Source organism: Neofelis nebulosa, chromosome 11 (genome assembly GCF_028018385.1).
Source record: "Neofelis nebulosa isolate mNeoNeb1 chromosome 11, mNeoNeb1.pri, whole genome shotgun sequence".
Taxonomy (NCBI): domain Eukaryota; kingdom Metazoa; phylum Chordata; class Mammalia; order Carnivora; family Felidae; genus Neofelis; species Neofelis nebulosa.
In genome coordinates, this window is record NC_080792.1 from 75,067,197 (window position 1) to 75,094,570 (window position 27,374).

Consider the following 27,374-nt stretch of genomic DNA (forward strand, 5'->3'; position numbering starts at 1 on the left):
TGTTCAAGGATTAGAAGATGAAATTGTACTAAAGATGAAAATTCTTCCCAAATTCTATAAAAGCGTAAGTCAATTCCTATCACAACAATACAGATTGCTATGGATGGAGGGTAGATACGTTGGCCAATGGAACAGAACAGAAAACCCAGAAACAAACTCATAAAAGTATGGATAAGTATTTTTGACAAAATTGCAGAAGACTTCCAGAGGAGAAAGGATGGCATTTTGGATAAATGGCCACAGAACAATTGGATATCCATAGAAGGGAATTAATCTTACCTAAAACTCTCACTTTATAAAACAAAATCACTAGGGACCCCTGGGTGGCTCAGTCGGTTTAACTTCCAATTCTTCTTTCAGTTCAGGTCATGTCCTTATGGTTTGTGGGATGGAGCCCCACCTAGAACCTCAGACCCTGCACTGACAGCACAGAGCCTGCTTGGGATTCCCTCTGTCCCTCTCTCTCTCCCCCTTCCCCTCTGGAGCGCGCGCTCTCTCTCTCTCAAAGTAAATAAAGAAACTTGAAAAGAAAAAAGAAAAAAGAAAAAAAATAAAATTCAATAAATGGATTATAGACCTAACCGTAAAATATAAAGTTATAAACATTAAAAAATGGAGAAAATCTTCAGGATCCTAAGGTTTAGACAAGACCCCACCAGCAAAAATCATAATAAAAAACTGATCAGTTGGCCTTCACCAAAGATAAATTCATTGTTTTTCCTTAACTTTGTAAATTAGTAAGCCAATAAAATTAGCTACAAAATAGATTAAAATAAAACTCAATTTATTGGACAGTAGTCGGAATTCATTGATATAATGCACAGAAGTAGTAAACATTCTCAAGGTAGGCATATTCTAAATTGTATACCAATACAGCGGTATGATGTCTGTAGTATTTTCTGCCAGACGCCAACAATTTACCACTTAATTGTGGTAAATGTTTGCATCTCACATCAGAAGGACTCATTCTGAGCGTGAAAATCACTGCAGTAACCATAGACGTGCTATGAGGTCACATTATCCATGATTCAGATCACTGATGTGTGAATAGACAGAGACCTGGTGAGCTTAGGAAACCAGCTGGGCTCTCAGGGCTGTGGGACACAGTGAGGTGTGTGCCCTTCAGCCAGCAGGGGGCATTGTGGGACTGCCCTGTGATCTCTACACAGAGGCTCATGATGCTCTTGAACTCAAAGGAGCCTGGGCCTGGGGACTGAGCCCTGTGCCCCTGATAGGGACTCAGCTGCTGTGTCCTCTCAGGCCTGACAGAATCCCCTGAGCAGGGACATGTGGGTTGTCTCAGCAGGTGCTTCCTCCTAGTGTTCTCCCCAGGGGTGAAGCCAACCCTCATCCTCCCCAGTGTGTGATGCGAGCTGAGCTCCAGCACCAGGGCTCAGCGAGGGGCTGGGCAGTCACTGGATGGACCACATTTGCATGGACAGCCCTCCTGTTGCAGAGGGTGGAGGAGAAACGGAGGCCAGGGGCAGCTCACCCCACTGTGGGGACCAGAGGCTGTGTCACCATGGCCTGGACTCCTCTCCTCTTCATGCTCCTGTCTCACTGCACAGGTAGGGACTGGCCTCAGGGACACAAGGTAGCCCCAAATGACTCTTCCCATGCTCAGCATTTTAAGAAATTTTTTTCCCACTTTTTCCATTTTTAGTCCCATCACTTATGAGTGTCTCTGTTATAGGTTCCCGGTCCCTCCCTGTGCTGACCCAGCCACCTTCCCTCAACGCATCTCCTAGAACAGCCAGAATCAAATGCACCTGAGCAGTGACATCAGTGTTGGTGGTTATAGCACATACTGGTACCAGCAGAAGCCAGGAAGCCCTCCCCAGTATCTGCTGAAGGTTCTACTCAGACTCAGATAAACACCAGGGCTCCAGGATCGCCCGCCGCTTCTCTGGATCTGATGATGCCTCGGCCAGCACAGGGCTTCTGCTCACCTCTGAGCTGCAGCCTGAGGACGAGGCTGACTATTACTGTGCAAACTGGCACAGTGGTGCTGGTCACAGTGACACAGACACATGGGAAAGTGGGACAAATACCTCAGCCTGCTCTGACCCCTGGTCTCTGACTCTCTTCCCGTTTAAAATAACTGGAGGGGCGCCTGGGTGGCTCAGCCGATTTAGTGTCTGACTCTTGATCTCAGCTCACATCATGACTCCTGGTTAGTGAGATTGAGTCCCAAGCCAAGCTCTGCACTGACAGCATTTAGCCTGTTTGGGATTCTCTCTCTCCCTCTCTCTCTGCCCCTCCCCCACTCATGCTCCTGCTCTCTCTCTCCAGATAAATAAACTTTAAAAAATAACTGGAAGGCACACTGACTGTACTTGGAAATAGCTTCTAGATCACAATGTCCTTCTTCCCACTTTCCTATTCAACCTGTTTGTAGTCTCAGGAAAACAACAACAACAACAACAACAACAACAAAATACAAGCAACAACAACAAAAAAACCATGATGATGCAGAGACTTTGGTGATCCAGGTGTAAAAATCAGAACTTGTTGAGCTGGCTTTTTTTCCTCTTTACAAAGGCAAGTCAACTTTCCTTAGTTTTCTCGGTCAGAGCCTGCGGACCGTTGGACAGTCCTCCACAGAATGGATTCTGTTCCTCCAGGAGTCAGAGCAGAGACCCTCCCTTCCCTCCAGGCTCCTGTGCTCAGGGCTGGTTGAGTAGCTCTGTGTGCCAAGCACAAAGTACCAAGATTGGTGCTGAGTAAGGACTAAGAAGAGGAGGAATCCCAGGCACGGGGCTGGCCTGGCACCGGGGCTAGCTACCTGCCCTTCGGTTGTGGTATCAGGCGATGGTGCTTAGCCCTGGGAGGAGCTTTGGGTGTCAGGTTAGCAAACCTCCCAGTGGGGCTTGTGAGGGTAAGGAGGAGGCTCAACCACTGCTACAAAATGCTGAGCCTGTTCTCGGGAAGGTGGGTGAAGTGGATCCCACAGATGTGAGTTTCCCCCAGCTGCCACCATCATGCCCTGGGGGCACCTTGTGGCTGGTTTCCTGAGCTCACAGACCGTGACTGTGAGCTCCTTTCCTGCTGCATCGGTTCTCATCGGTGATCCATGCAGTAGAAAGGCTGTGGGGCATCATGAGAAAGATCTCCCCCGTCTGTGCACAAAGGAAGATGTTACCCTAAGAGAAATAAGTCCTACAAAAAAGGCAAATGCTGCATGATCTCATTTATATGTAGAATCTACAGGAGAAAATAGTTTTAAAAATTACTGCAAAATTTTACTGATGATGATGAGTTAGAATAGGGTAACATATAAGCGTGGGGAGGATATTTGCATGAGGACAGCTTCTTAAATATATTTTATTTTCAACTCATAATTTATAATTATGAAAATAAACAACAAAATTTACTATTTTAATCACACTTTAAAGTACAGTTCAGAGGCACTAAGCATCTGCACAGTGAGTGTTTTGTAACCATCACGACTTTCCATTTCCAGAACTTTTTCATTATTCCCAGCACTCAGCAGGGGAATGGGTAACCCGAATATGACAGAGGAGCCAGGGCTCCAGAAGCCCATGCCAATGCAAGAAGCAGCAGAGAGAAGAAGGCACCTCCCTTGGGGGCTCTTGGCAGGTGTGCCTGACTCATGTGAAAGCATTCTTTGGGCTGTGCTTCTTACCCCAGATTAACCATGTGGATGCACGCTGCCCTCCATGCACGGGTATCAACGTGTCCCATTACAGGGGGTCCAGCACTTCCAGCTTTTTCTCCCAAAGTGTGTCAAGACACTTCAGTGACAACCTGAGAATTTGGGTCATCTTGTGTATGAGTCATGCATATTCTTATCTGAATCCACACCAAACTCCATGTCAGCTGTCTTCCAGAGATGTCACAAAGGCCCTGTTTTCAGCTCACTTGCTCCCTGGTGATCAAGGGGAACTTGCATTACTTTCTGGTCTTTTTATTCTGTGGCATCTCTCTATGTGTGCCTTTCTAGGTCACTACCATACTGTTTTCATTATTATAGCTTTGTTGTATAATTTAAAGGAAGAAGTATGTTGCCTCCACCTTAGTTCTTCTTTCTCAAGATTGCTTTGGCAGTTTGAGGTCTTTTCTGGCTCTATAAAATTCAGGGTTTTGGGGTTTTTGTTTTTTTTTTTTTTTTTTTTTTTTGCTATTTCTGTGAAAAATGTCATAGGAATTTTCATAGGAATTGCCTTGAATCTATAGATTGTTTTGGGTAGCATAGACATATTAAGGTTATTTTTGTTGTGGAAAACACTGGATTTAGGAATTACCTGGAGGTTGTGTGTGAGGCATAAGGATGTGTCTAAGATGACACCTGTGTCTGTGGTTAAGAATTTAGATGGATGATGACGGCCCAAAGGAAAGAAGAGATACATGTTTAGCCATAGAGTAAGAAAGGAGATATTTGTATTTTTTTCTTGTTTTCTTTGCTGATGTATTTTTTTTTTTAATTTATTTTTGGACAGAGAGAGACACAGCATGAACGGGGGAGGGGCAGAGAGAGAGGGAGACACAGAATCGGAAACAGGCTCCAGGCTCCGAGCCATCAGCCCAGAGCCTGACGCGGGGCTCGAACTCACGGACCGCGAGATCGTGACCTGGCTGAAGTCGGACGCTTAACCGACTGCGCCACCCAGGCGCCCCACTGATGTATTTTTTAATTCAAAATTGTTTGCCGAGCACCAACTAAGTATTATCAGCAAGCTCCAGATAGTGCTGCAAGGAGCAAAAAAAATTGTGCAGGTGATGGACACATGTTGGATTTTTATCTGACTCACTAGGAAAGACAGTGATCAGATGTGTTATGTGAAGTTCAAAGGGAAGCATTAATCATTTGTAGGAATAGGAAATCCAGTTCTATGTTGAGAGTTGTTGCAGTATATATACATTTATGTAACCATATCATATTTTATAACTTGTGTAGAGGTGGGTGGACAGAGTGACAGGCTGTCTGAAGTCCAGAGATTCCCTTTCTGCTCAGCTCCAGGATGTCCCTCCCGGTCATAGGTGAGTCTCGAGACTGAGACAGCAGGGGGCACTGTGGGCCTGCCCTTGAGGGTCTATGTGGGGGAGGGATCTCAACTGAGCACCCAGGCCTGGAACCCTGCCTTGTGCCCGGTGCTCTGTGCTCACTGGGGCCCTGGGGAGGCTACCTAGTCGCACCCAACACTCAGCTGTCACCAAATTCAGCCCTAGAGACCCCAGCGGAAAGAGTGATTTGCATGAAGGCTTCCTCGCTGCTTTCCCAAGAGGGGAGAGGATAAGAGAGGCTTTGTGCAGGTCTGTCACTTGTGGGCTCAGAACCACAGCCTGGGGCATCTCCACCATGGCCTGGACCCCTTTCCTCCTCACTGTCCTTGCTCTCTGCTCAGGTGACTGGCTGTGGAAAGCAGGGGGAGTGATTATGGGCTATCACTGTTCTTCTTCTTGCCCCCTCTTTTTGAGAACACGCTGTGGGCAATACCATGAGATTCACATGTGTGTGTGTCCACTGCTCTGTTGCAGGATCCTGGGCACAGCCTACGCTGACACAGGAAGCCTCCATGTCAGGGTCTGTGGGACAGAAGGTCACCCTCACCTGCACTGGAAATAGCAACAATGTTGGGTCATATTATGTGGGCTGGTACCAACAGATTTCTCACGGTGTCCCCAAAACTGTGATGCTCGGAAGTACTAGACCCTCAGGGATCCCAGCTCGGTTCTCTGGCTCTGACTCTGGAAACACGGCCTCTTTGATTATCTCGGGCCTGCAGCCTGAAGACGAGGCTGATTATTACTGCTCAACGTGGGACAAAAGCATCAAAGCAGACACAGAGCTGCAGGCCCATGGGGACCTGAGACAAAAACCTGCACCTGTTCCCCATGGTCACCCCTATGACTTCCTGTGACAAACAAACAGGGACACCGTGGAGACTCTGAAGTGTCTGACTCTGAGCCCAGAGGAATTAAGGAGTTAGTGATAGAAGCTTCTTCTCATGTTGTATTTTCTAAAAACAAAACAAGTCTATTACGATAATTTACATGCCATAAAGTTCAATCATTTAAATTGTATAATTCAGCAGTCTGTAGTATATTTACTGAGTTTGGCCACCACCATCATGATCAAATTGAGAACATTCCCATCACCTGCAGAAATAATCCACCAGCAGTCAGGCCATTGCCCCCCCCCGCCCCCCCACCCCTGCAGTCAACCCTTTGCAGCCACCAATCCTTCCTGTCTGCAGTGATCTTCCTATTGTGCACGTTTCATAGGTGCTGAATCACACAGCAGGTGCCATTCCAAGTTCTCCATTCACTGGCATTAGGAGTGTGGGCAATGTGTGGGGACTTCACCACCACCTCTGTAAATATAGGGAATGCTTCATGTATAGACATGTCCATCTTGTACAGAGTCCATGCTAAACTATCTAGATGTCTCCAACTTTAATACAGAGCCTATTGAAATAGCAGAACTATTTTTCTATAGTGGTGTATATTTTTAATTTGTATTTTCCAATGTCTATTACCACCATTGTCAGTTTTAATTTTTTATATTTCTGCATCCTCCATTTTGGTTCAATAATTTAGCCAGTACTGTTTTACTCTTATGAAAAGTAATATTATGTATTAATTAGTCCGTTTTTCCTGTTTTCATCTCATATACTTTTGCTTATGGTGAGAAATGGGCTATGTCTTCTTTCCCTTTTTCCTATTCCTTTGTGTCTGGAAGATGCTAAATGTATCCTTTCCCCTTTTTTCCCATCACTGAATTGTTTCCAGACTCCCTTCTTAACTTTCTCACCCCATCTGCCCACAGCACTGCATCTGAAACGTCCTGTCTCCCTCCTGCTCTCCCTGGATTCCCATCCAATTGGCAGGGCTCAGGTGTCCCTATGTGCTGTCCTGTATTTTCACACCTCAAGGGACTTTCTCCTGTGATGGTGGTTCAGGCCATTGCTAGTTTTCCCCTTCTGTCTCCCACAGACTTTTTTGTCCTGACTCTTCTTTCCACTAAAGCTCATCACTTAGGGTGTGAATATGAGAACCAGTCTGTCAGGATTCTGTAATCCATTTTTATAATGGAGTTATTCATCCACTTATAATGATTTATTAATAGGTTTTCACTTCTAGGTTGTATGAATTTGGTACATGATCTGCATCATGCTTTACTGAAGGCGTGAATTTTGCAGTTTCTTCTTTGTCGTTAATTGTTTATGTAGACACATAATTATGAGCTGTGATGGGTATTTCTTTTTTTTTTTTTTTTTTTTTTTTATTTTTGGGACAGAGAGAGACAGAGCATGAACAGGGGAGGGGCAGAGAGAGAGGGAGACACAGAATCGGAAACAGGCTCCAGGCTCTGAGCCATCAGCCCAGAGCCTGACGTGGGGCTCGAACTCACGGACCGCGAGATCGTGACCTGAGTGAAGTCGGACGCTTAACCGACTGCGCCACCCAGGCGCCCCTGTGATGGGTATTTCTAATTTCATTGCTGGGTATTACCTTAGCACCAGAATTTTCCATATTTGTAAATATAAAAAAAAACCATACTAAAAGTCACTTCTTGAAAATTTAGATGCAGGTTTAAAAAAATAAATTGTTTATTTCATTTTTTTACCTTGTATCTAACATTGACATAAACAGTAAAAATTATCAAAGAATGTTGGTGACCAATACTACCTAATATTCCTCTTCAACTTCTTATCAATACAAAATGAATGTAACTAAAGGGAGAAGTAAAGTGTAATGAGAAGGATACAGGTTTTACTTTTTTAAGTTTATTTATTTATTTTGTGTGAGAGAGAGAGAGAGAGAAAGCAATGGAGGGTCAAAGAGAAAAGAAAGGGAGAGAATACCAGGAACTCTCTGAGCTGTCAGCACAGAGCCCAACCCGGGGCTCAATCCCACAAACCATGAGATTATCACCTAAGCCAAAATCTAGAGTGAGCCACTTAAACTACTGAGCCACCCAGGCCCCCATTTTTTTTTTTTATTTGAGAGAAGAAATATATATTACATAGTGAGCTCAGGGTATTTAAAAATATTTTGCTGATTCAGTAGAATCATTAGAAATACATAAAATAAAAGTTTTATTTATTATTTTTCATAATAATTTAAAGAAGAAATATGCTTTTTTGTAAGTTAAAAATAATGAAAGTGATCCCAATTATATTACCAAAAAGGTAAATTTTCTGAGTATACATTTTGAGACATGTGCAATCTGTATGTATTTAAAAAAAAAATCGTGAGGAGGGGCCAAGATAGCAGAGCAGCATGAAAGTTTTTTGTTTTTCTTGTCCCTGAAATGCAGCTAGATCAACACCAAGCCATCTTGCACACCTAGAAAATTGATCTGAGGATTAACTCAACATCTGCACAACTTGAACCACAGAAATCCTCAGGTACGTGGCGCGGAGAGGTGAACTGGGGGAGAGAGAAGCCGCGAGGGTAGGGAGCTGTTTTTGCTTGCTGGAGAGAGGACAGAGAAGTGGGGGGAGTACAGGAAAAGCATTCCCCCCAAAAACAGCTGAAGAGAAAGAGAAAGAGAGGGAACACCCATAAAGGAATTAAGACAAAAGGGAGAAAGGACAAAGGGAAGGGTTCGGATACCATTAATACTATACGAACAGGAAATGTAGAGTCTGAAGCTTCATAGCTCTATACCTGGTGGAGCTCTGGTGGGAAAGACGAATCCCCAGGAACAGACAGCAAAGTCCAAGTGGTCTTTAGGCCACGTGGGCAGAAGGTGGTTTCCCTGCTGAGAAGACATTTAGTAGAGGCTGTGTGGCCTCCCCACAGGCAAAAGTCCCAGCAGACCCTGAAGAACAGCCACCTTTGGCGGTGTTGGAACAAGGATGTTAAGAGGCAGCGAAGCCTGGCTCCAGATGTGTGTTGTGATTCACCATCATCCCTGAAACACTGCTGCTACACAATAGCACGAACTTTTTCAGGGACAGGCTGGCACCCGGCCATTGCTTGGCGAGACCGTCCCCCAAAGGGTCTGAGTGGGTCAGCCGTAGGGCACTCAGAAGTGAGGGGTTTGGAAACACAGCCCCATCTGGGATAAAACTCAGGAGGGAGGTGCCACCTGGCAGGCTGACAACTTGGTCACAGACAGGGTAGAAGTGGGCAGTGGAAAGAGGCTGGAGGCAAAGGAGGGGGCTTGATTGCCAGTCGGCAAGAGCACAGAGTTCTGATACCAGAGACTGGGTAGCTGGGTGACGCCATTTTCACCTCTCTCGCATATGCACATAGATGCATACATGAGCCACAAAGATCCACCCCAGTAAACTAAGCAGCACCATCTAGTGGAGCATGGAATCGTTACACCAAGCGCCATCCAACTGTGCTAACCATGCTCTAGAGGATCAAAACAAGTCTCTCTGCCTGCGTAGTGTAGGGAATATAAAGTGCTTCATATTTCACTTCTAGGGGAAAATGGATGTAATGTCAATCATATTTCACTCTGTTCACTGGGCCATCTATTTAATTTCTTTTCCTTTCCTCTTATTATTATGGAATACCGAAAGAGAAAAATATTTGCTTTTATTTTCCATTTTAATAACAAAGATTGTTCTTTAAGCTCTTCTAGTATTTTTTTACTGTTTTGTAAAATTTTTAAATTCTATTTTACTTTCATCATTTCATTTCATTTCATTCTATCTTATGGTATTCATTTTTTTTAAGTTTTTGAACATTTTCCCTTTTTTCCTACTTTTTTCTGCTGGAGTCCAGCTCCAGCAGGTCCAGGAGTTCTCGAAGGATGGACGGCGTCAGTGAAAATAAAACAAAACTAAAATAAAAAATTAAAAATAAAAAACTAAAATAAAAATAAAAAATAAAAATGGATACAGACAACAGCAGTGTGTTGAACTGGCCGATTTATTGTAGCAAACGTGGCATTATATATGCTAGTGGTTTCCTTGTAACATACATCATCTATGTTTTTCTAACATTACCTAATTTTGAAAATGTTCCTATGTGTAATCAACCTTTAAGAAATAACATGGCGATTTTCTCGTAATGTTCCCACATACCCTTTGATTATTGATTAATTTCTTACATTAATCCATTATGCATCTGCGTTTATCTGTAATTATCTACAGTCGATAAAGCATTTGCTTTGCTGTTCTCATGAAAGGCCATTCATTTCTCAACACCTCAAGTGGAACAGTTACAGGGACACGACCTCCTACCCACATGAGGCCAGAAGAACAATGTGTTTGCCTTGGTCTGAGGTGCCAGAAAGGGGCCGATAGGGCCTTAGAAACCCATGCCTCACACATTCTCACAGAGACAATGCACCTAGGAATTAGTGAACCATTCTGTACCAAAACTGACTAGGTTCAGTCATCATCTGGAATGCCTCCAGGGGGCCAGGTGGGCCTAGGGGTTGAAGTCACCTGTGCCCAGAGATATACTCCTTAGTTGCCGGAGTAGGGCTTTCAAATCCATATGTCTCTCCTTTGTTGGCTGCCTCTGCTGGCAAATGCATGAGGCTATCCTTCCTGTAAGTAGAGGAGTCTCCATAGGGGATGGCAAGGGCTAAACGTAAGGCCACACAATTTCTTGCGGAACCTTGTTTTCTACCCTAATGGTTCTTTTCCCAGGGGGTCTGCCGAGGGCAATTCCCCACAGACAATACCCCAAGTACGTAAGGCCAAATTACCTAAAAGCAGGAGTACAAGAAGCTTCCCTGTCTGTGGGCCACCTTGCAATCACCAATCCGTCCACAGTCCAGGCCTTGCCACTCAGGCTGGGATAGCTCGGCTTCCAGCATTTTTCTTTTCTTTTCTTTCCCTTCTTCCTCTATTCTATCAAGCTTCTTTCAACAACCAGACCAAAACACACCTAGGATCTAGCATTCTTTATTTGATTTTTTGTGTTGTTTTTAATTTTTATTATTTATTTTATTAGTTCTTTTTCTGTCTCCAGAATAACAAAATAAAGGAATTCACCCCAAGAAAGAACACAAAGAAATGACAGCCAAGGACTTAATCAACACATTTACAAGCAAGATGTCTGAACCAAAATTTAGAATCACAATAATAAGAATACTAGCTGGGGTTGAAAAAAGCATAGAATTCCTTTCTGTGGACATAAAATAAGTAAAAGCTAGTCAGGACAAAATTAAAAATGCTATAACTGAGATGCAATCTCGAATGGATGCTGCAGAGGCAAAGATGGATGAGTCAGAGCAGTGAATCAGTGACTTAGAGGACAAACTTATGGAAAATAATGAAGCAGGAAAAAAGAAGGAAACTAAAAAAAAAAAAGAGCATGATATAAGAATTAGAAAACTCAGTGACTCATTAAAAAGGAATAACATCCAAATCATAGGGGCCCCAGAAGATGAAGAGAAAGAAAAGGGGGTAGAAGGTTTATGTGGGCAAATCATAGCAGAAAACTTTCCTAACCTGAGGAAAGACACAGACATCAAAATCCAGGAACACAGAGAACTCCCATTAGATTCAACAAAAACCAACCATCAATAAGGCATATCGTAGTCAAATTCACAAAATACACAGACAAGAAAAGAATTATGAAAGCAGCAAGGGAAAAATGTCCTTAACCTACAAGGGAAGACAGATCAGGTTTGCAGCAGACCTATCCACAGAAACTTGGCAGGCCAGATGGGAGTGGCAGGATATATTCAATGTGCTGAATCAGAAAAATATGCAGCCAAGAATTCTTTATCCAGCAAGGCTGTCGTTCAAAGTAGAAGGAGAGATAAAAAGTTTCCCAGACAAACAAAAACTAAAGGAGATGCATTTTCCCACATACTGCTTTCGAATACCGTTCTCCAGGGAAGAGATGTAGGCTTCTTTGGAGAAATGCTTAATTCCCAAATCAGGAATTACACAGGGTGAGCACATAGCACCTTGTAGGGTCAGAAACTGAAGACTCCTTCCAAACAAACACAAGCATATCAACGCAAACCCACCACACACACCCATGTGTGCACACACATACACACAATGACAACGTTTGTCTAGGAGCTCATGAGGCAACTTAAAGGGCTCCCGTTGGGTGAAACTGGAAAGACTTGAACAACCAATTATGTGTAATGGCATTGGGTTAAAACTCAAAGTCTAAAATATCTGTCCATGATTCATATTGTTAACTGGTTATACAAATGAATAAATGGAGGGAGAAGAGACACATTCCCATGCAGATAGTTCAAGGAACAAAGTCTTGGCCCTGAAGAATGATAGGAATAATCCACTCTCAGTAAGTGTGGACAAAGACATCAAAACAAGGAGATTCAGAGAAAGCGTCACAGAAAGAGAAGCTTATGGAGACATCACATCTAAATGTAGCAAGGAATTTTGAACTGGATCTGAGAACAGAAAAGGGACATTAGGTAAAAACCAAGAAAATGTGAATAAACTGTGGACATTAATTATTATGGTTTAAACTGTGTCTCCACCTATTTCTATGATAAAATGTTTCAGGATGTGACCTTGCATGGAAATAGGGTTGATGCAGATGTAATCAGCTGAAGGCAAGAGCAGTGAGATGTACTGGCAGGTGTCATATTCCTTTTCTCTCTTTGGTTTTCCTCTGATTTTGTTTGAGTGATGCTGAAGTGCAGCTCATAGTTTATAATATTTTATTATTTCATTTCATTTCATTTCATTTCATTTCATTGATTTGTTATGTGTTTTTTGCTTTTTTAAAAACACTGGCTACTCCATTCTACAGAATGAGATTTATACATAAGCAAAATTAATTAGACTGTGAGCAGGGAACACGGGCCAATGTTAGCTCCAGGAGATCCTGTTAGGAACTCAAGAATAAAAACAAGATATTAAAAGTTTGTTTGAATGTTCTGATTCTTGGTGTGAGAATGACCTCACTTACCTACAATTTCCACATTCATTTAGCATAAGTGCCCATAGATAAGACTTGTTTTGACAACAACCTGACCAGTTAGGTGGGGTTTCTGAGCTATATTTTTGAGAAGTGACTCAACCCAAATCTGATATGATAAACATTACAGGAAGAGATGTACCATTGCACAGAACAAACACGTTTGTATGAAGAATCCTGAGCAGGAAGACCCTCAGGGAAGAGAATAGTAAAAAACTGGGGAAGAGGGATCTCGAGGCTAAAAGTGAGGTCTCAGCAGCTGAATTCTGGAGAAATCTCCCCCTGGCCTGGATCCTTCTGCCCTTCACCCTCTTCATCAATCACTGGCCAAGGAGGTTTTTCGGAGCAACTGAAAGGATGTGTGGGACACACTTTTACCACTTTTCCTCCTGGCATTCAGCATAAATGGTCAGTCATTTTGTATCTGGTTATGAAAATAAAAATGTAACTATATGTGTGTATGTATATATGCATGCATGAGCATATATAATATTTATTATATTTTATGTTAATACATTGATGTGTCTATATAATATGTATATATCAAATATAACGTACAGTTTCGAATCAGTAATAAAATATTTTCATTCAGGACCCCTGGGTGGCTCAGTCTGTTAAGCGTCCAACTCTTGATTTTGGCTCAGGTCATGATCTCATGGTTCATGAGAAAGACATCTATCTATCAGTGTGGAGCCTGCTCTCTCTCTCTCTCTCTCTCTCTCTCTGCCCCTCCCCTACTTGTATGTTCGTATGCTCATTCTAAATTAATTAATTAAATTTAAAAAATATCTTTACTCAAAATAAGAGCAAGGCAGAAAACATCATGAGAGACTGCTAACAAACATGCAAGAAAACTTCCAAAAACTTTTAAATAGAGAGCACATGACCCAAACTCATTTCTAATCCTAAAAAATCCATGGTGCACGATCCAACATGAGCAATATGAGATATGAAAATTCTCGGATATTCCAATGTTTTCACATAGACGCAGAGTCCTGAGCATATGGACAAAAAGAATCCATCATCAACTGGTACAATTCCCTTTGACCTCCAGGGAGGAATTAGGCTGAAAGCAGGGCCCTTGCAGGGTCTCTGGAGGGGAGAGTACAGGGATTGAGGAGGGGCTGCAGACAAGAAGAAACAATGGGTCATATGTCCAACGCCCTAGAAAGATTCTCGGGCTCTCACTGTCGGTTCCTGAGACACTTTGGGAGAGAAAGACGGGGATACTGGGCACACTGACAAAGGACACAATGCCATTCTAGCCCACGGTGGGCAGCAAACAACGTGGTAATTCTGAATAAAAAGCACAGACCAAACGGAACTCTTACCTGGGTCTGGCCATATTTCCAAGGGCCACAAGGGGAGTTACTCTCTTCTTTCTGCTGCTTCCTGCATCCTCACGGGCTCCTGGAACCCTGGATTCTTCTGTAACTCCCAGTTTGTAGAATCTACTATTCACTCCTGGATGAGGAGAAAAGGGGGTGTGTTCCATGGGTACACAGTTCCTGTTTGGAATTATGAAAGGACTGGAAATGGACAGTGGTGGTGGTGCACAGTATCGTGAGTGTGCATAGAGCCACTGAATTGTACAGCTAAAGTGATTAAAGTTTAGAAGCTTACATTTATGCATATTTTGCCACAACTAGAAAATCACCAGCTCAAAGTCCAAGTGTCTTCATTAAGACGTGATAGAATAATCTGTCCTCTATTCCCCTTACCAGATCCATCTCCTGCCTTTCCCTGTCTATGACCCACACCTGCTCATGTTCAGCTTCCATGTCACTTGTGCTAATTACATCAGGAAGCCTGGTGCTGTTACCTAGGTCAGTCTTTGCGGTGTCAGTACAATGTGGTTGACCTCCATGGGATCCAACAAAACAGCTCCAAGAAGACAAGGTGAATGGGCTCAGGCTTTTCAGGTATGGGGATTGAGGAAGTCCGGGCGTTCACTGAATCCGAAGCAAATCTAGAATGGGTAGCGGAGCAGGATTATGTGCATTGTCTGTGTCCTAGAGATACACTTCAGCAGCTGGGCCTGTCGTCCACACCGCTGAATGCTGCCTTGGAAGCTTCCGGCACTAAAAGTGGTCAAAGAGCATCCAGGAGGATCTGTTCCCAGGACTCACTCTACGAAGCTGGACGACCTGAGCAGTGGAAGGCGTGCACTGTCGTCACACAATGGTGCCCACCCAGTAGCTGTGTCAATAACCAACAAGTCTCCTATGTCCTTGGGTAAGGGATCACTCAAGTTCACTAACTCTTCCAAAGGCAGCCTACCTGCAATGACTAACTGATGCGTGGCTCCCTGAGTTTGCCCTCTGATCTCCCACCAGGACGCAAAGGCCATCGCAGCGCCAGACTCACCACGGGAGTGACTGGGCTTGTTGCAACAGTATCAGGGCGCAAGTCCTTCCTCAGTTCCATTACCCATTCATTCCTCCCTCCTGAACAGCTGGTGACCCTGAGAGGGCGCCCCATCATCTCTGCGGACAAAAATCTCCATCTCAGTGACTGCAACTCAGGAAAATTATAAGAATGAGGAAAATCTGATACAGGGATGTAGGCTGAAGAATGACTATCCCATGAACAGTGAAGTTCTGGCTGGGTTGTTGAGAGAGACCTTAGGGGCAGGGAGAGTGATACTCACCACCTGTGTGGATGTGTGGAGTAAGCACTCGGCTTGAAGAAGTCTTGCTTTATTTCAGAGAAGTCACAAAATACCTGTGACACATATCAGCATCTAACAAAGGATTGAAATAATGAGGAAAATTGAGGCAGAGACTTCTTTATTTTTTTAAGTTTATTTAATTATTGAGAGAGAGAGAGAGAGAGAGAGAGAGAGAGAGAGAGAGAGAGAGAACACGTGCACCCAAACGGGGGAGGGGCAGAGGAAGAAGGAGGGAGAGAATCCCAAGCAGGCTCAGCACTTGTCAGCTCAGAGCCGGAGAACTCACAGCTGATCCATGAACCTTGAGATCATGACCTGGGCCAGGATCAAGAGTCTGACACATAACTGACTGAGCCAGGGGTCCAGGAGCCCCGAGGCAGACTTCTTTATGCATATTTGTTTCTACTGCAAATTTAAGGTGATTTGAGGAAATATCCAGTTTTTAATTAATTAATTAATTATTTTATTAAAAATTTTTTAAATGTTTATTTCATTTTTGAGAGAAACAGAGTGCAAGCGGGGTGGGGCAGACAGAGAGGGAGACACAGAATCCGAAGCAGTCTCCAGGCTCTAAGCTGTCATTCCAGAGCCCGATGAGGGGCTTGAACTCACAAACTGCGAGATCATGACCTGGGCCAAAGTCAGACACTTAATCTACTGAGCCACCCAGGCACCCCTCTAGGTGTTTAAAAGAGAAGTTTTCTCAGTAATAAAGAAACAAAAAATCTAATTAAAATTGTGAAGGATATGAAGAAAGATAATACACAGATGGCAAATAAGCTTGAGAAAAGATGTTCAACATCACATATCATTAGAAAAGTGTAAAATAATACAGCAATGAAATAGCATAGCACACGTATTAGAATGGCCAAGTTCAACAACACAGATGGCATCACATGCTGGCCAGGATGTGGAGCTGGAACTCCCTTTCGGTGCTGGAGGGACACAGGATAGTACAGTCACTTTCAAAAAAGAGTTTGGCAGTTTTCTTTTAAAAGTATGTATCTCCTTACATTAACATCCGGCAACATGGCCCTTGGTATTTACCGAAAGGAGTTGAAAACAGTATGAACAAAATAAAAAAAAAAAACAAACACAAGGACATTTACCGTGGCTTTGTTCATAACTGCCCAAATCTGGAAGCAGCCAGCTGGGATGCCTTTCACTAGGTGATGAATAAATAAACTATGGTGCATGCAAACAATGAATGGAATATTGATCAACACTAGAAGGATCTGCGCCATGAAGCCATGAGAAGACAGAGAGGACATTTAGATGCACGTTGCTACGTGAAAGAAGCCAACCTGAAATGGCCGCACGCTGTACGACTCCCGGAATATAACATTGTCAGGAAAGGCAGATGTATTTGAAAATAAAAGTATTAAGTGGTGCCAGGGGTTGGAGGTAGGAAGGGATGCACAGCTGGAGCACAGAAGAGTTTTAGGGCAGTGGGAGTTCTCTGTGTGAGACCAAAATGAACATATATCACTGTACGTGTCTTAAACTTCTCAAATTTACACACCAAAAGTGAGCCTTGCTGTCGTAAGGTATAGACTTTGGGTCACAGTGACTTGTTGATGTTGGCTCATGGGTCAAAACAAGTGACCACACTGGTGCTGGAGGAGGACGATGGGAAAGACAGAGGTGGATGAGGGGGTTGGTGCCTGTGGGAACTCTGTAATTTACACTAGGTTTTTCTGTGACTTTCAAACTTCTATAAAACATAAATTCTATTGCTGTTTTTAAGTATTCAGTGGACAAGACCAAACATATGGGCAACTCTGGGCCTCGGGCAGCAGGGGGCGCTGTGGTTTACTCTGAGCGCTGTGTGCTCTGTCCCTTCAGGGAGCCACCTGGCTCTGGTTCTCACCGGGGCTTAGCATCCGGGTGCCAACAGGCTCCTGGGGAGCCCCAGGCCAGGCCCCAATGCTCTATCTCCACCAGCTCCCACGATGAACTTTCTAGGCAGGGGTCGGATTCAGGGTTCAGGCTGGGGCTGGTCAGTCAGGGGGAGGCGGCTGGTTTGTATGAAGTGTTCCCCACCCCACCCTGCCTCTTGGGCTCCTGGAGACAATAAGAGAGACACAGGGAGGCCAGACCCAACTATGGGACATTCAGAACACTCTGCTGAGCAGGGGTCTCCTCTCCATGGCCTGGGCTCCTCTCCTGCTCACACTGCTGGCTCTCTCTACAGGCAGCTGGAGGCTGGGGTCAGGGTTGGAGATGAGAGGACTATGGAGCCATCTATGGGCCCTGTCCATTGACCCCTCTCTCTCACCCCATGCCTCTCTCCTGACACCCAGGGTCCTGGGCCCAGTGTGTGCTGACTCAGTCATCTGCAGTGTCCAAGCCTGTGGGTCAGACTGTCACCACCCCCTGCACTGGAAGCAGCAGCAATGTTGGGGCTGGAAGTGTATCTTGGTACCAGAAGCTCCCGGGCAGAGGCGCCCCCAAACTTGTCATCTCTAACAGCACTGCTAGACCCTCGGGGGTCCCAGCCAGATTCTTGGGCTCCAGGTCAGGGAACATGGCCTCTCTGAGCATCGCTGGACTCCAGGCTGAAGACGAGGCTGATTATTACTGGTCAGTGTGGGACAAAAGTCTCAATGCTCACACAGAGCTCCAGGCCTGGGGGAAGTGAGACACTTAAACCTGCTGTTGCCTTTGATAATATCACCAGAACTTAAGCCCTGGGGATTCTGGTTCAAAATGGCGTCCCACTATAACTGTTTCCTTTTCTTAAACATGATACTCATGGAGACTCTAAAAAGTTCAAACAAACAAACAAACAAACAAAAATCTGTATCAGTACTAAGAAACACTAATGTTACTAGTAAGTTCCCACTAGTGAAAGATGTGTAGAATGGACAGTGAAGTTCACCCAGGTAACAGCACCCAATATCATAATATGTCTTTGGAAAGATTCCATACATATAATTTCAAGACAGACTGTAACCTGCAGCTTATCCCAGCCCCCGGGGGTTGCTTTTGCCTCCAAATGAGAAAGCCAAGGAAACTGCCAAACCTAATGAGGATCCTTCCTCCATAACAGAGATTTCATGGGAGATCAGTGTTTGTTCCCGCCCAGAACCACAAGCAGCCAGGAGCTTAGAAAATGCATTGGGTGAATGTGCTGCTTGTAAAATAAACTGCCATCTCTCCGTCAACTATGCAACTGCCCTGGCAGTTCTACAGAAGGCACTCACACAGGGTGTTATCGTTTCTTTCTGTTTTTGTTTTCTCGCCTTTGCTTTAGAGTCAAGCCACCCATCCTTGAGGGTCACAGAATACCCAGGACCCCTTCGATGGGCAGTAACCTTTTCCTGTAAAATAAAAGTTGTGTTTATCAATTTTGTGTGTTTGTGTGTTTCTTTAAAAGGTACCTCGCTGTACTTTGCATCACAGGGTAAGTTTCCTGCTCCTTGTGAAGTCTTCTTGAAGCATGCTCTTAGTTTCTAATTAAAATACAGCAATGTTTTAGTTTGTTTTTGTGGCAATATTAAATCCTCTTGACAAAGCATAAGGGACTCTTAAAAACTGAGAGCAAGCTGAGGGTTGATGGGGGGTGGGAGGGAGGGGAGGGTGGGTGATGGGTACTGAGGAGGGCACCTTTTGGGATGAGCACTGGGTGTTGTATGGAAACCAATTTGACAATAAATTTCATATATTGGGGAAAAAAAGAAAGATTGGGCTCCTTTTATTTGTTTTATTTTTTAACACTTTTTTTAATGTTTATTTAATTTTGAGAGAGATAGAGCATGAGTGAGGAGGGGCAGAGAGAGGGAGACACAGAACTTGAAGCAGGCTCCAGGCTTCACGCTGTCAGCACAGAGTCCCATGTGGGGCTTGAACTCACGAACTGAGAGATCATTAGATGATCAGCCGACTGAGCCACCCATGCACCCTGGGCTCCTTTTAAAAGTGTTCAGTTCACTCATCCTAGAACCTGCAACTGTGCTTCATCCAGAGAAGAGAGACTTAGTAATCGTTGCTAAAATTCTCATGGAAGGGGTTTCTGCAATAATCAACAGATGAAAGTGACAATGTGGCGATCCACACCTGGGGTTCAGCCGACTGTCAACACCACGCTAGCTAGCTGAGTGCCCAAAATCAGTCTTTATTATTTCAATACTTAAGTCCCTATTTTATTTTTTAAATATTTTTTAAAAAATTTTTTAATGTTTTTGTTTATTTTTGAGACAGAGAGAGACAAAGCATGAGCAGGGGAGGGGCAGAGAGAGAGGGAGACACAGAATTTGAAGCAGGCTTCAGGCTCCGAGCTGCCAGCACAGAGCCCGACACGGGGCTCGAACTCACAGACTGTGAGATCATGACCTGATCCGAAGTCGTATGCCCAACTGACTGAGCCACCCAGGCACCCCATGAGTTTATTTATTTATTTTGAGAGAGAGAGAGAGAGAGAGTGAGCATGGGGTAGGGGCAGAGAGAAAGGGAGAGAGAATCCCAAGCGGGCTCTGCACTGTCTGCACAGAGCCTGATACAGGATTTGAACCCACCAACTGGGAGATCATGACCTAAGTCAAAACTATGAGTCCAGGGCTTAACCAACTCAGCCACCCAGGTGCCCCCCTATTTTCTTCTATAACAATTCATTTCTTAAAAAATGGAATTTGGGTTGAGACATGGGTTCAGTATTCATTTTCTATATCAGTACCATGATGGGAAATGACCAGGCAGGCTTTATATGTTTTGGTCATTTATTCTTTTAGTATTTTTCATTTTTATTTATGGTTTCTTCCTGCCAATACATATGTAGGAATACTTCATTCTCTAATGACAAATGATATTGAGCATCTGTTCATGCACTTATTTCCCCTCACTGTATCTTCCTTGGTGAACTTTGAGCATTTTCTTAAACAAGTGTATTGCGTATTTATTTATTTTTCCAGTTTGTTTGTGTTTTATTGACTCCTATGCTCAAACCTTGACCGTGGACTCCTGCAGCTGTAGGGCTGCTCCAGGGATTGGGGATTGGATGGACCTGAGGAGCCCCTGCATCAGGGATGTGGAATGGCCGTGAGGGAGACTGGGGGGGAGCCCCAGCAGATCTGAAGACCTCTGGGTGCAGAACTCAGGGTTCACTGCACACTGACCTGCACCCATCTCTTCCCAGTGCTCCCCACTTTCTGCACAGGGGACAGGTGGGGGACAGCGGAGGATTCTCTTTCTCTCTCTTCATATGCTAAGGTGTCTCCTCAAAGGATAGATCTGAGTGACACACACACACACACACACACACACACACACACACACCAGGCCCCTGATCCACCTGCACTCATGCTTCCTTGGGCTTGTCCTCTCTACACCTCCTTGCGCACCCAATATGAATATGAAGATTGTGAAGCTGAGAACCATGCTGGGGACAGTGGTGGCAGAGGTTCTGTGGCCTGGCAAGGTGCTGTCATGACACAGCCCCTCTCTGTCCTCAGTTGTTCTATAGACACGTGTCAAATCCTCTGTCTCCCAGGGAGAGACCAAGGCCCGCTAAACAGGACTACAAAGGAGATGCTGAGCATGCAGTTGGGGTCGTCACCCTCAGGTCCACTCAGAGACACAAAAGGTCAAGGCTGAAGGAGCTCATAGGTAAAACACCTTCTGGAGATGCAATGGGTGCCTGATTGACCCCCATTCCCTGTGGGTCTAGTACCCCTCACTCAAAAGCCGGCAGGGAGCTCCTGGGACATTCACAGATTCCAGCATGTTGGGAGTATGGTGAATAGACCTGTGGGAAACCTAGAACAGATGGCCCATGAGTTCAAGATGGTCTGCGGTAGAAGAGAACTGGGGGCTCGTTCTCCACAGCCGCCAAATGTGGGGAGGAATGTGGTGCTTGCTCTGGGCTTCTGTGAGCCCACTGGGGAAAACCACCGGGAGATTCTTTCCATCTTGCTCCAGAGAGCCTCCCCAGGGTAGAATATTGGTCTGTAGGAATGCCCTGAATTTACCCATGAACCTGACTCTTGAGTTCTTTTCAATCCCCGGGCTGTTGTTCATTGAGATATGTTAACAAATACACCAACCTTTTGTGCTGAACAAGCTTGTCCTGGGGTAGGGTGGGGGGGCGGGCAGTGTGGACAGGGCCTCTGAACTAGGAGTGTGTGCAGATTGCATGATTGTTTCTCTGTGGTCATTGTTTTTCTGTGACAGATTATAAACTCTTGTCCCTTTGTGGTTAGTCGTCACCTGCTGTCACTTGCTTTGGCCACAGATACAGTGAGAGGAATCTTGTGCTGCTTGTGGACAAAGTGTTAAGAGCCCATGCTCACCCCAATCCTGGGTCTCCCCTTCTGCTTCCCTGACCCCCATTATGCCAAGGATGGCTCCTCATCCACTTCAGCATGAGAGGCACCTGAGTATGTAGAGGCCAGAAGAGTCCACAGCTGCCTCAGTGGGTGGCTGGGCTGTTGTGTGCCATCAAGCTTGGGATGAAAGGGGTCCATGTGGGAATCCTCCTCTTTGTTCACAAGACACCCAGACAAGAGCATGCAAGTGCCGGGAAATCACTGGGAATCGCGGAGGGCACCACACCGAGCAGACCCCGCCCTGGTGGGTCTGGGGACCTCCAGTCCTAACTGTGGGTGATGTGCAATGGCAGTGTCAATGTCATGGAACCCGTGGACCCAAACTCCCCACAGGCTCACCTAAATCCAGATTCTCAGCCCATTTCAGCCCCAGGCCAGCCCCCACGGACCCAGACACTAGCCCTTTCCCCATGGTGCCCAGAAACTGGTCCCCCTGTAAATCCAAGATCCAGGCCCTTCCACATGGACCTAGGTCCCAGCCTCATCACTACAGAACATGGAGACAGACATGATGTGCTTCCGGCTACTCAGTAAGAAAGCGACAGGGAGGAGGTGGCCAAGGGTCAAATTTTGAGCACAGGAGACAACCTCCAGGAGCATATAAAGCACAAACCATGGTGACCTAGGTGATCTGGGTGATTGTCTGATATCATTTCACTGAAGAACATATAACCATTTGTCGTGCTTCTTCTTCCTTTTTTTTTTTTTTTTGCAACTGACACCTTTACAATTTCATTTTTTTTTAATCCAAGAAATTGTTTATGATACCATTAGCAGAGATTTCAGGGTACCGTGTTTTTATATCATTCATTTAAGTTCAGAGTCTGTAAGACCCACAACATACATTTAGCAACTAATGTAGTAACAGGTTCCAGGGAGAAAACAAATGAGTAAATTCTAACTTGCTACAATTGTTTCTCTTTCTTAAGCTTGAAATGCATATGCTCTTGGGTCAGGCTGGAACCACACCCAGAAACTGTGGTTGGTACCATGTTCGGTCCATAGCTTGAATGTTATAAAACTTGCACAACAGATTGGTGAATATGGATGAAAGATGTCGGAGGCCGCGAAACATAGAGTATTTTAGAAAATACATCACTTTAGGTCAGAGTATTGGTTTGTTATATGGCATGCATACAAGGAGAAACATTTCTTCATTTCACATGGGATACGATATCCTGCAATTTTACCCTCATTTCTACAGCCTCAGCAAACTGTAATTCACAGGCTGGCATGACTTCAGTGGGTGCAGACCTACTGAAGAAGAGATTTTTGTTAAGTTTCATTTATATTTTCTGCACCACACTATGAAGTGCCCCCGGTTGCTTTGTTTCTCAGGGGCAGGATTAGAGCACAAGACGGGAGAAGAAAGGCATGAAATTCTAGACTTGGAAACATTCAGTCAAGATTTATACTGTATCTCTTGTTACCTGGCGCCTCTATGATACCCTTCACTGGAGAATTTCAAAGCCCATGATGCTACACAAGTGTATTAATAAGTAAAAATGTAGAACTATTGTCTCTGACAAGATTAATCAAACTACACTAGAGGTGAAATTAATGAGCAACTGAGAAGAGACATTTTGGGTTGTTGGTTTGTTTTGTCAATAAGATCTAACATCAAATAGGTCTGACCCAGTTGGAAGCATGGCAGCCTGAGTTCTTTCTGTTTACTTCTTCTTGGCTCTAGTCCAGTTAGGCCATTGACAATTAGGGGAAAAGACTACTTTCTCTCTCATGTGTCTTACATATGTCTCCATGGTACCAAATAGTCTGTACCAGAACCACATCAAATGCTTTTATTTTTGGCTGGACTTTTTATACTTCACATTTCGGTAAATTATTTTTTTTTAATTTACATCCAAGTTAGTTAGCATATAGTGCAACAATGATTTCAGGGGTAGATTCCTTAATGCCCCTTGCCCATTTAGCCCATCCCCCCTCCCACAACCCCTCCAGTAACCCTGTTTCTTCTCCGTATTTAAGAGTCTCTTATGTTTTGTCCCCTCCCTGTTTTTATATTTTTTTGCTTCCCTTCCCTTGGTTCATCTGTTTTGTATATTAAAATCCTCATATGAGTGAAATCATATGATATTTGTCTTTCTCTGACTGACAAATTTCGTTGAGCATTGTACCCTCTAATTCCATCCACATGGTTGCAAATGGCAAGATTACATTCTTTTTGATTGCCGAGTAATAGTCCATTGTATATATGTATATATATATATATATATATATATATATATATATATATACCACATCTTCTTTATCCATTCATCTGTTGATGGACATTTGGGCTCTTTCCATACTTTGGCTATTGTTGATAGTGCTGCTATAAACATGGGGGTGCATGTGTCCCTTCGAAACAGCACACCTGTATCCCTTGGACAAATACTTAGTAGTGCAATTGCTGGGTCATAGGGCAGTTCTATTTTTAATTTTTTGAGGAACCTCCATACTGTTTTCCAGAGCGGCTGCACTACTGTGCAGTTTGCATTCCCATGTCATGCTTCTTTAATGTGTCACTGGTACAATAAATAAATTAGGTAATGATGGTAGATTAAAACACAAATAAATCGATATGAGAGTATTTAGAACCCATGGCTTTAATACACAGGAGATGGAACCTTTCTGTGAACCAGACACTGATGTGTGGAGATAGACAGGGACCTGGTGAGTCACAGAAACCCGCTGGGCTCACAGGGCTTTGGGCATCGTGAAGTCTGTGCCCTGTGACCAGCAGAGGGAGCTGTGGGACTGCCCCGTGGTCCTTACACAGTTGCTTGGTGAGGGCCATTCACTCAAGACTCTGGGCCTGGAGGCAGGCCCTGTGTGACCTGAGGGGACTCAGGGAGAGGGGGGGGGACCTGAGGGGACTCAGCAGCTGTGTCCCCTCCAGCCTAGCAGAGTCCCCTGAGCAGGGACCTGTGTGTTGCCTCAGCAGGTGCTTCCTCCCAGTCCTATCTCTGGGGTTGAAAGCAACCTCCATTCATCTCAGTATGTGGTATGAGATGAGTTCCAGCACAAGGGAGGGGCTGGGCAGTCACTGGATGGGACCCATTTGCATGGACAGCCCCTCCTGTGGCAGAGGGTGGAGGAGAAAAGGAGGCTTGGGGCAGCCCAGCCCACTGTGGGGACCAGAAGCTGTGCTACCATGGACTGGACTCCTCTCCTCCTCATGCTCCTGTCTCACTGCACAGGTTGGGACAGGCCCGGAGACACAGGGAGCCCCCAAATCTCTATTCCTGTGCTCAGAGTCCTGAGAATTCCTTTTTCCATTTCTAGCTTCATCACCCATGATTATCTGTTTGCAGGTTCCCTGTCCCAGCCTGTGCTGACCCAGCCGCCCTCCCTGTCTGCATCTCCGGGAACAACAGCCAGACTCACCTGCACCCTGAGCAGTGGCTACAATGTTGGCGGCTACTACATAAATTGGTTCCAGCAGAAGCCAGGGAGCCCTCCCCGGTATCTCCTGTACTACTACTCAGACTCAGATAAGCACCAGGGCCCCGGGGTCCCCAGCCGCTTCTCCGGGTCCAAAGATGCCTCGGCCAATGCGGGGCTTCTGCTCATCTCTGGGCCACAGCCTGAAGACGAGGCTGACTATTACTGTGCTACATATCATGGCAGTGTTACTCACAGTGACTCAGATAACGAGGAAGTGAGATAAAAACCTCTGGGTCCACAGATTTTGTCTCCAAGCCTCTTTTATTGAGAAGCTTCTGTGGAGGATCCTATAGGGGAGAGTCCTCTGTGGTGAGACCTGTCCTTGAGGAGGTTGAAGTGACACACAAGAAATTTAATAGTGAACATATGGGAGTCAACATAGACCTAGAAAGTCAAAAGACACGCAGGCAAAATGAGATCTATGTTTTTCTGAATTACATGGAAGGAGGTAGGGGTCTAGTATTCAATGCAAAGAAATGCACTTCACAGACAGAAGAAGAAGAGTAGAGTAGATGTTTCATAAACAATGTGTGCAGGGCCCCTGGGAAACGATGGGACACAGAGGACTGTGACCAAACAGGCTTTGCTGGGTCCCCATCTGCCCCACCTCGTTCATATCCTAGTGCAGTTGTCTGTGGTGCCAGCTGTCTTCCTGGGGCAGCTGCCCCCCCCCTGAATGTTTCAGTCAGTTGAAGAGACATGAAGAGCTTTTCCTGAGTGTATGGGCATCAACTGCTTTTTAACTCATGATAATCTTCATGTCAGTGTGGCCCATCCAGGGGCGGCCTGCCTTGTGCCCTGCAGTTCTAGTAAAAAGTTGCTAAGGCCAAGGTCAAAAGGTTGCTGCCTGTGTTCTCCTCTAGGATTTTGATGGTTTCCCGTCTCACATTTAGGCCTTGCATCCATTTTGATTTTATTTTTGTATAGAAAAATAAGTGTAAGAAAGTGGTCCAGTTCTATTCTTCCGCATGTTTCTGTCCAGTTTACCCCATGCCATTTGTTGAAAAGACTGTCTTTTTTCCATTGGATGTTCTTTCCTGCTTTGTCGGACATGAACTGGCCATATATTTGGGTTTTCTATTCTGTTCCATTGATCTCTGTGCCTGTCCTGTGCCAGGACCATACTGTCCTGATGACTCCAGCTCTGTAATCCAGCTTGAAGTCCGGAATCAGAGTCTCTTTAAACAGATGCTATATTATATTCACAGGCTATAAAATACAGACCCTGCTAAATATTTAATGTTATCGAGCTCTTGTGACTCCAGCGTGGCTTTGAGGCCGGTGACCTCAGTGTGATCTCCCTGTTTGCCTGGGTGACAGTCTCATGTTGCTGGACATGTGATGCCACTGTTTCTGTCCTCATTTCCAGCAGCTTCCTTTCTTCAATGAATACAATTTGGTTCCCTCTGTTCCTTTCTACCCTGATGTCTAATTTGGTATCTGTTCAGACTCTGGTCACTTCGTTCAGTACTTGTTTCATCCTATGTAGTTCAAGGTTTATTTTCTCATTTTCTGTTCTGAGGATGAAAATTCATAGCCTGAGGTCCAGTCAATCACCTCCTTGTGTCCCACGTGGGGACACACCCTTCCGTGTCCTGTGCTGTGCCACAGCTGTCCCTTCAGTGTCCCCAACCAGCTCTCGCTGTCACAAATTCTGCCTTCCCACAGAGCAAAATCTCTAATGAGCAGCGCTGACGGCAGGCAAAGCCTGGATAAAAAGTCTCTGGGAACATGGAGGGGAGATCACATGATGGCTCCATAGAGGTCCCTGCTGGATGCTCAGGCCCTGCTCTGTCCTCACACCTGCAAAAGCCTCATCTGAATTTGCTGAGTCCTGTCTGCTCTGCTCCAGACGGGCCTCACATCCTCACACTCTGTGTCCTCCTCTGTGAAGGTGTGTGTCCCTAGGCGAGCTCCTGTTCACACTCTACTCCCAGAGGCAGCTTGCCTCCTCTGAGCCTGTCACGGGGACAGATCCCTTGTGCTGTCTGCTCCCTTTGTCCTTTCTTCAGCTCCACAGTGGTTCACAGGCTCCCCTTGGTCAGGTCTGATCACGTCCCTCCCGCTAGTCCCCTGTCCACAGAGGA

At 45.0% G+C, this 27,374-nt stretch overlaps 1 gene segment (V, D, J or C); it reads left to right on the forward strand.

Moving 5' to 3' along the window:
• Window positions 1–24,985: 24,985 nt before the first annotated feature.
• Window positions 24,986–26,522, forward strand: LOC131489688 (probable non-functional immunoglobulin lambda variable 5-48). The segment is given in 2 exon segments: window positions 24,986–25,040; window positions 25,155–26,522. Coding segments are annotated over 2 exon segments (402 nt in total).
• The last annotated feature ends 852 nt before the right edge of the window (window positions 26,523–27,374 follow it).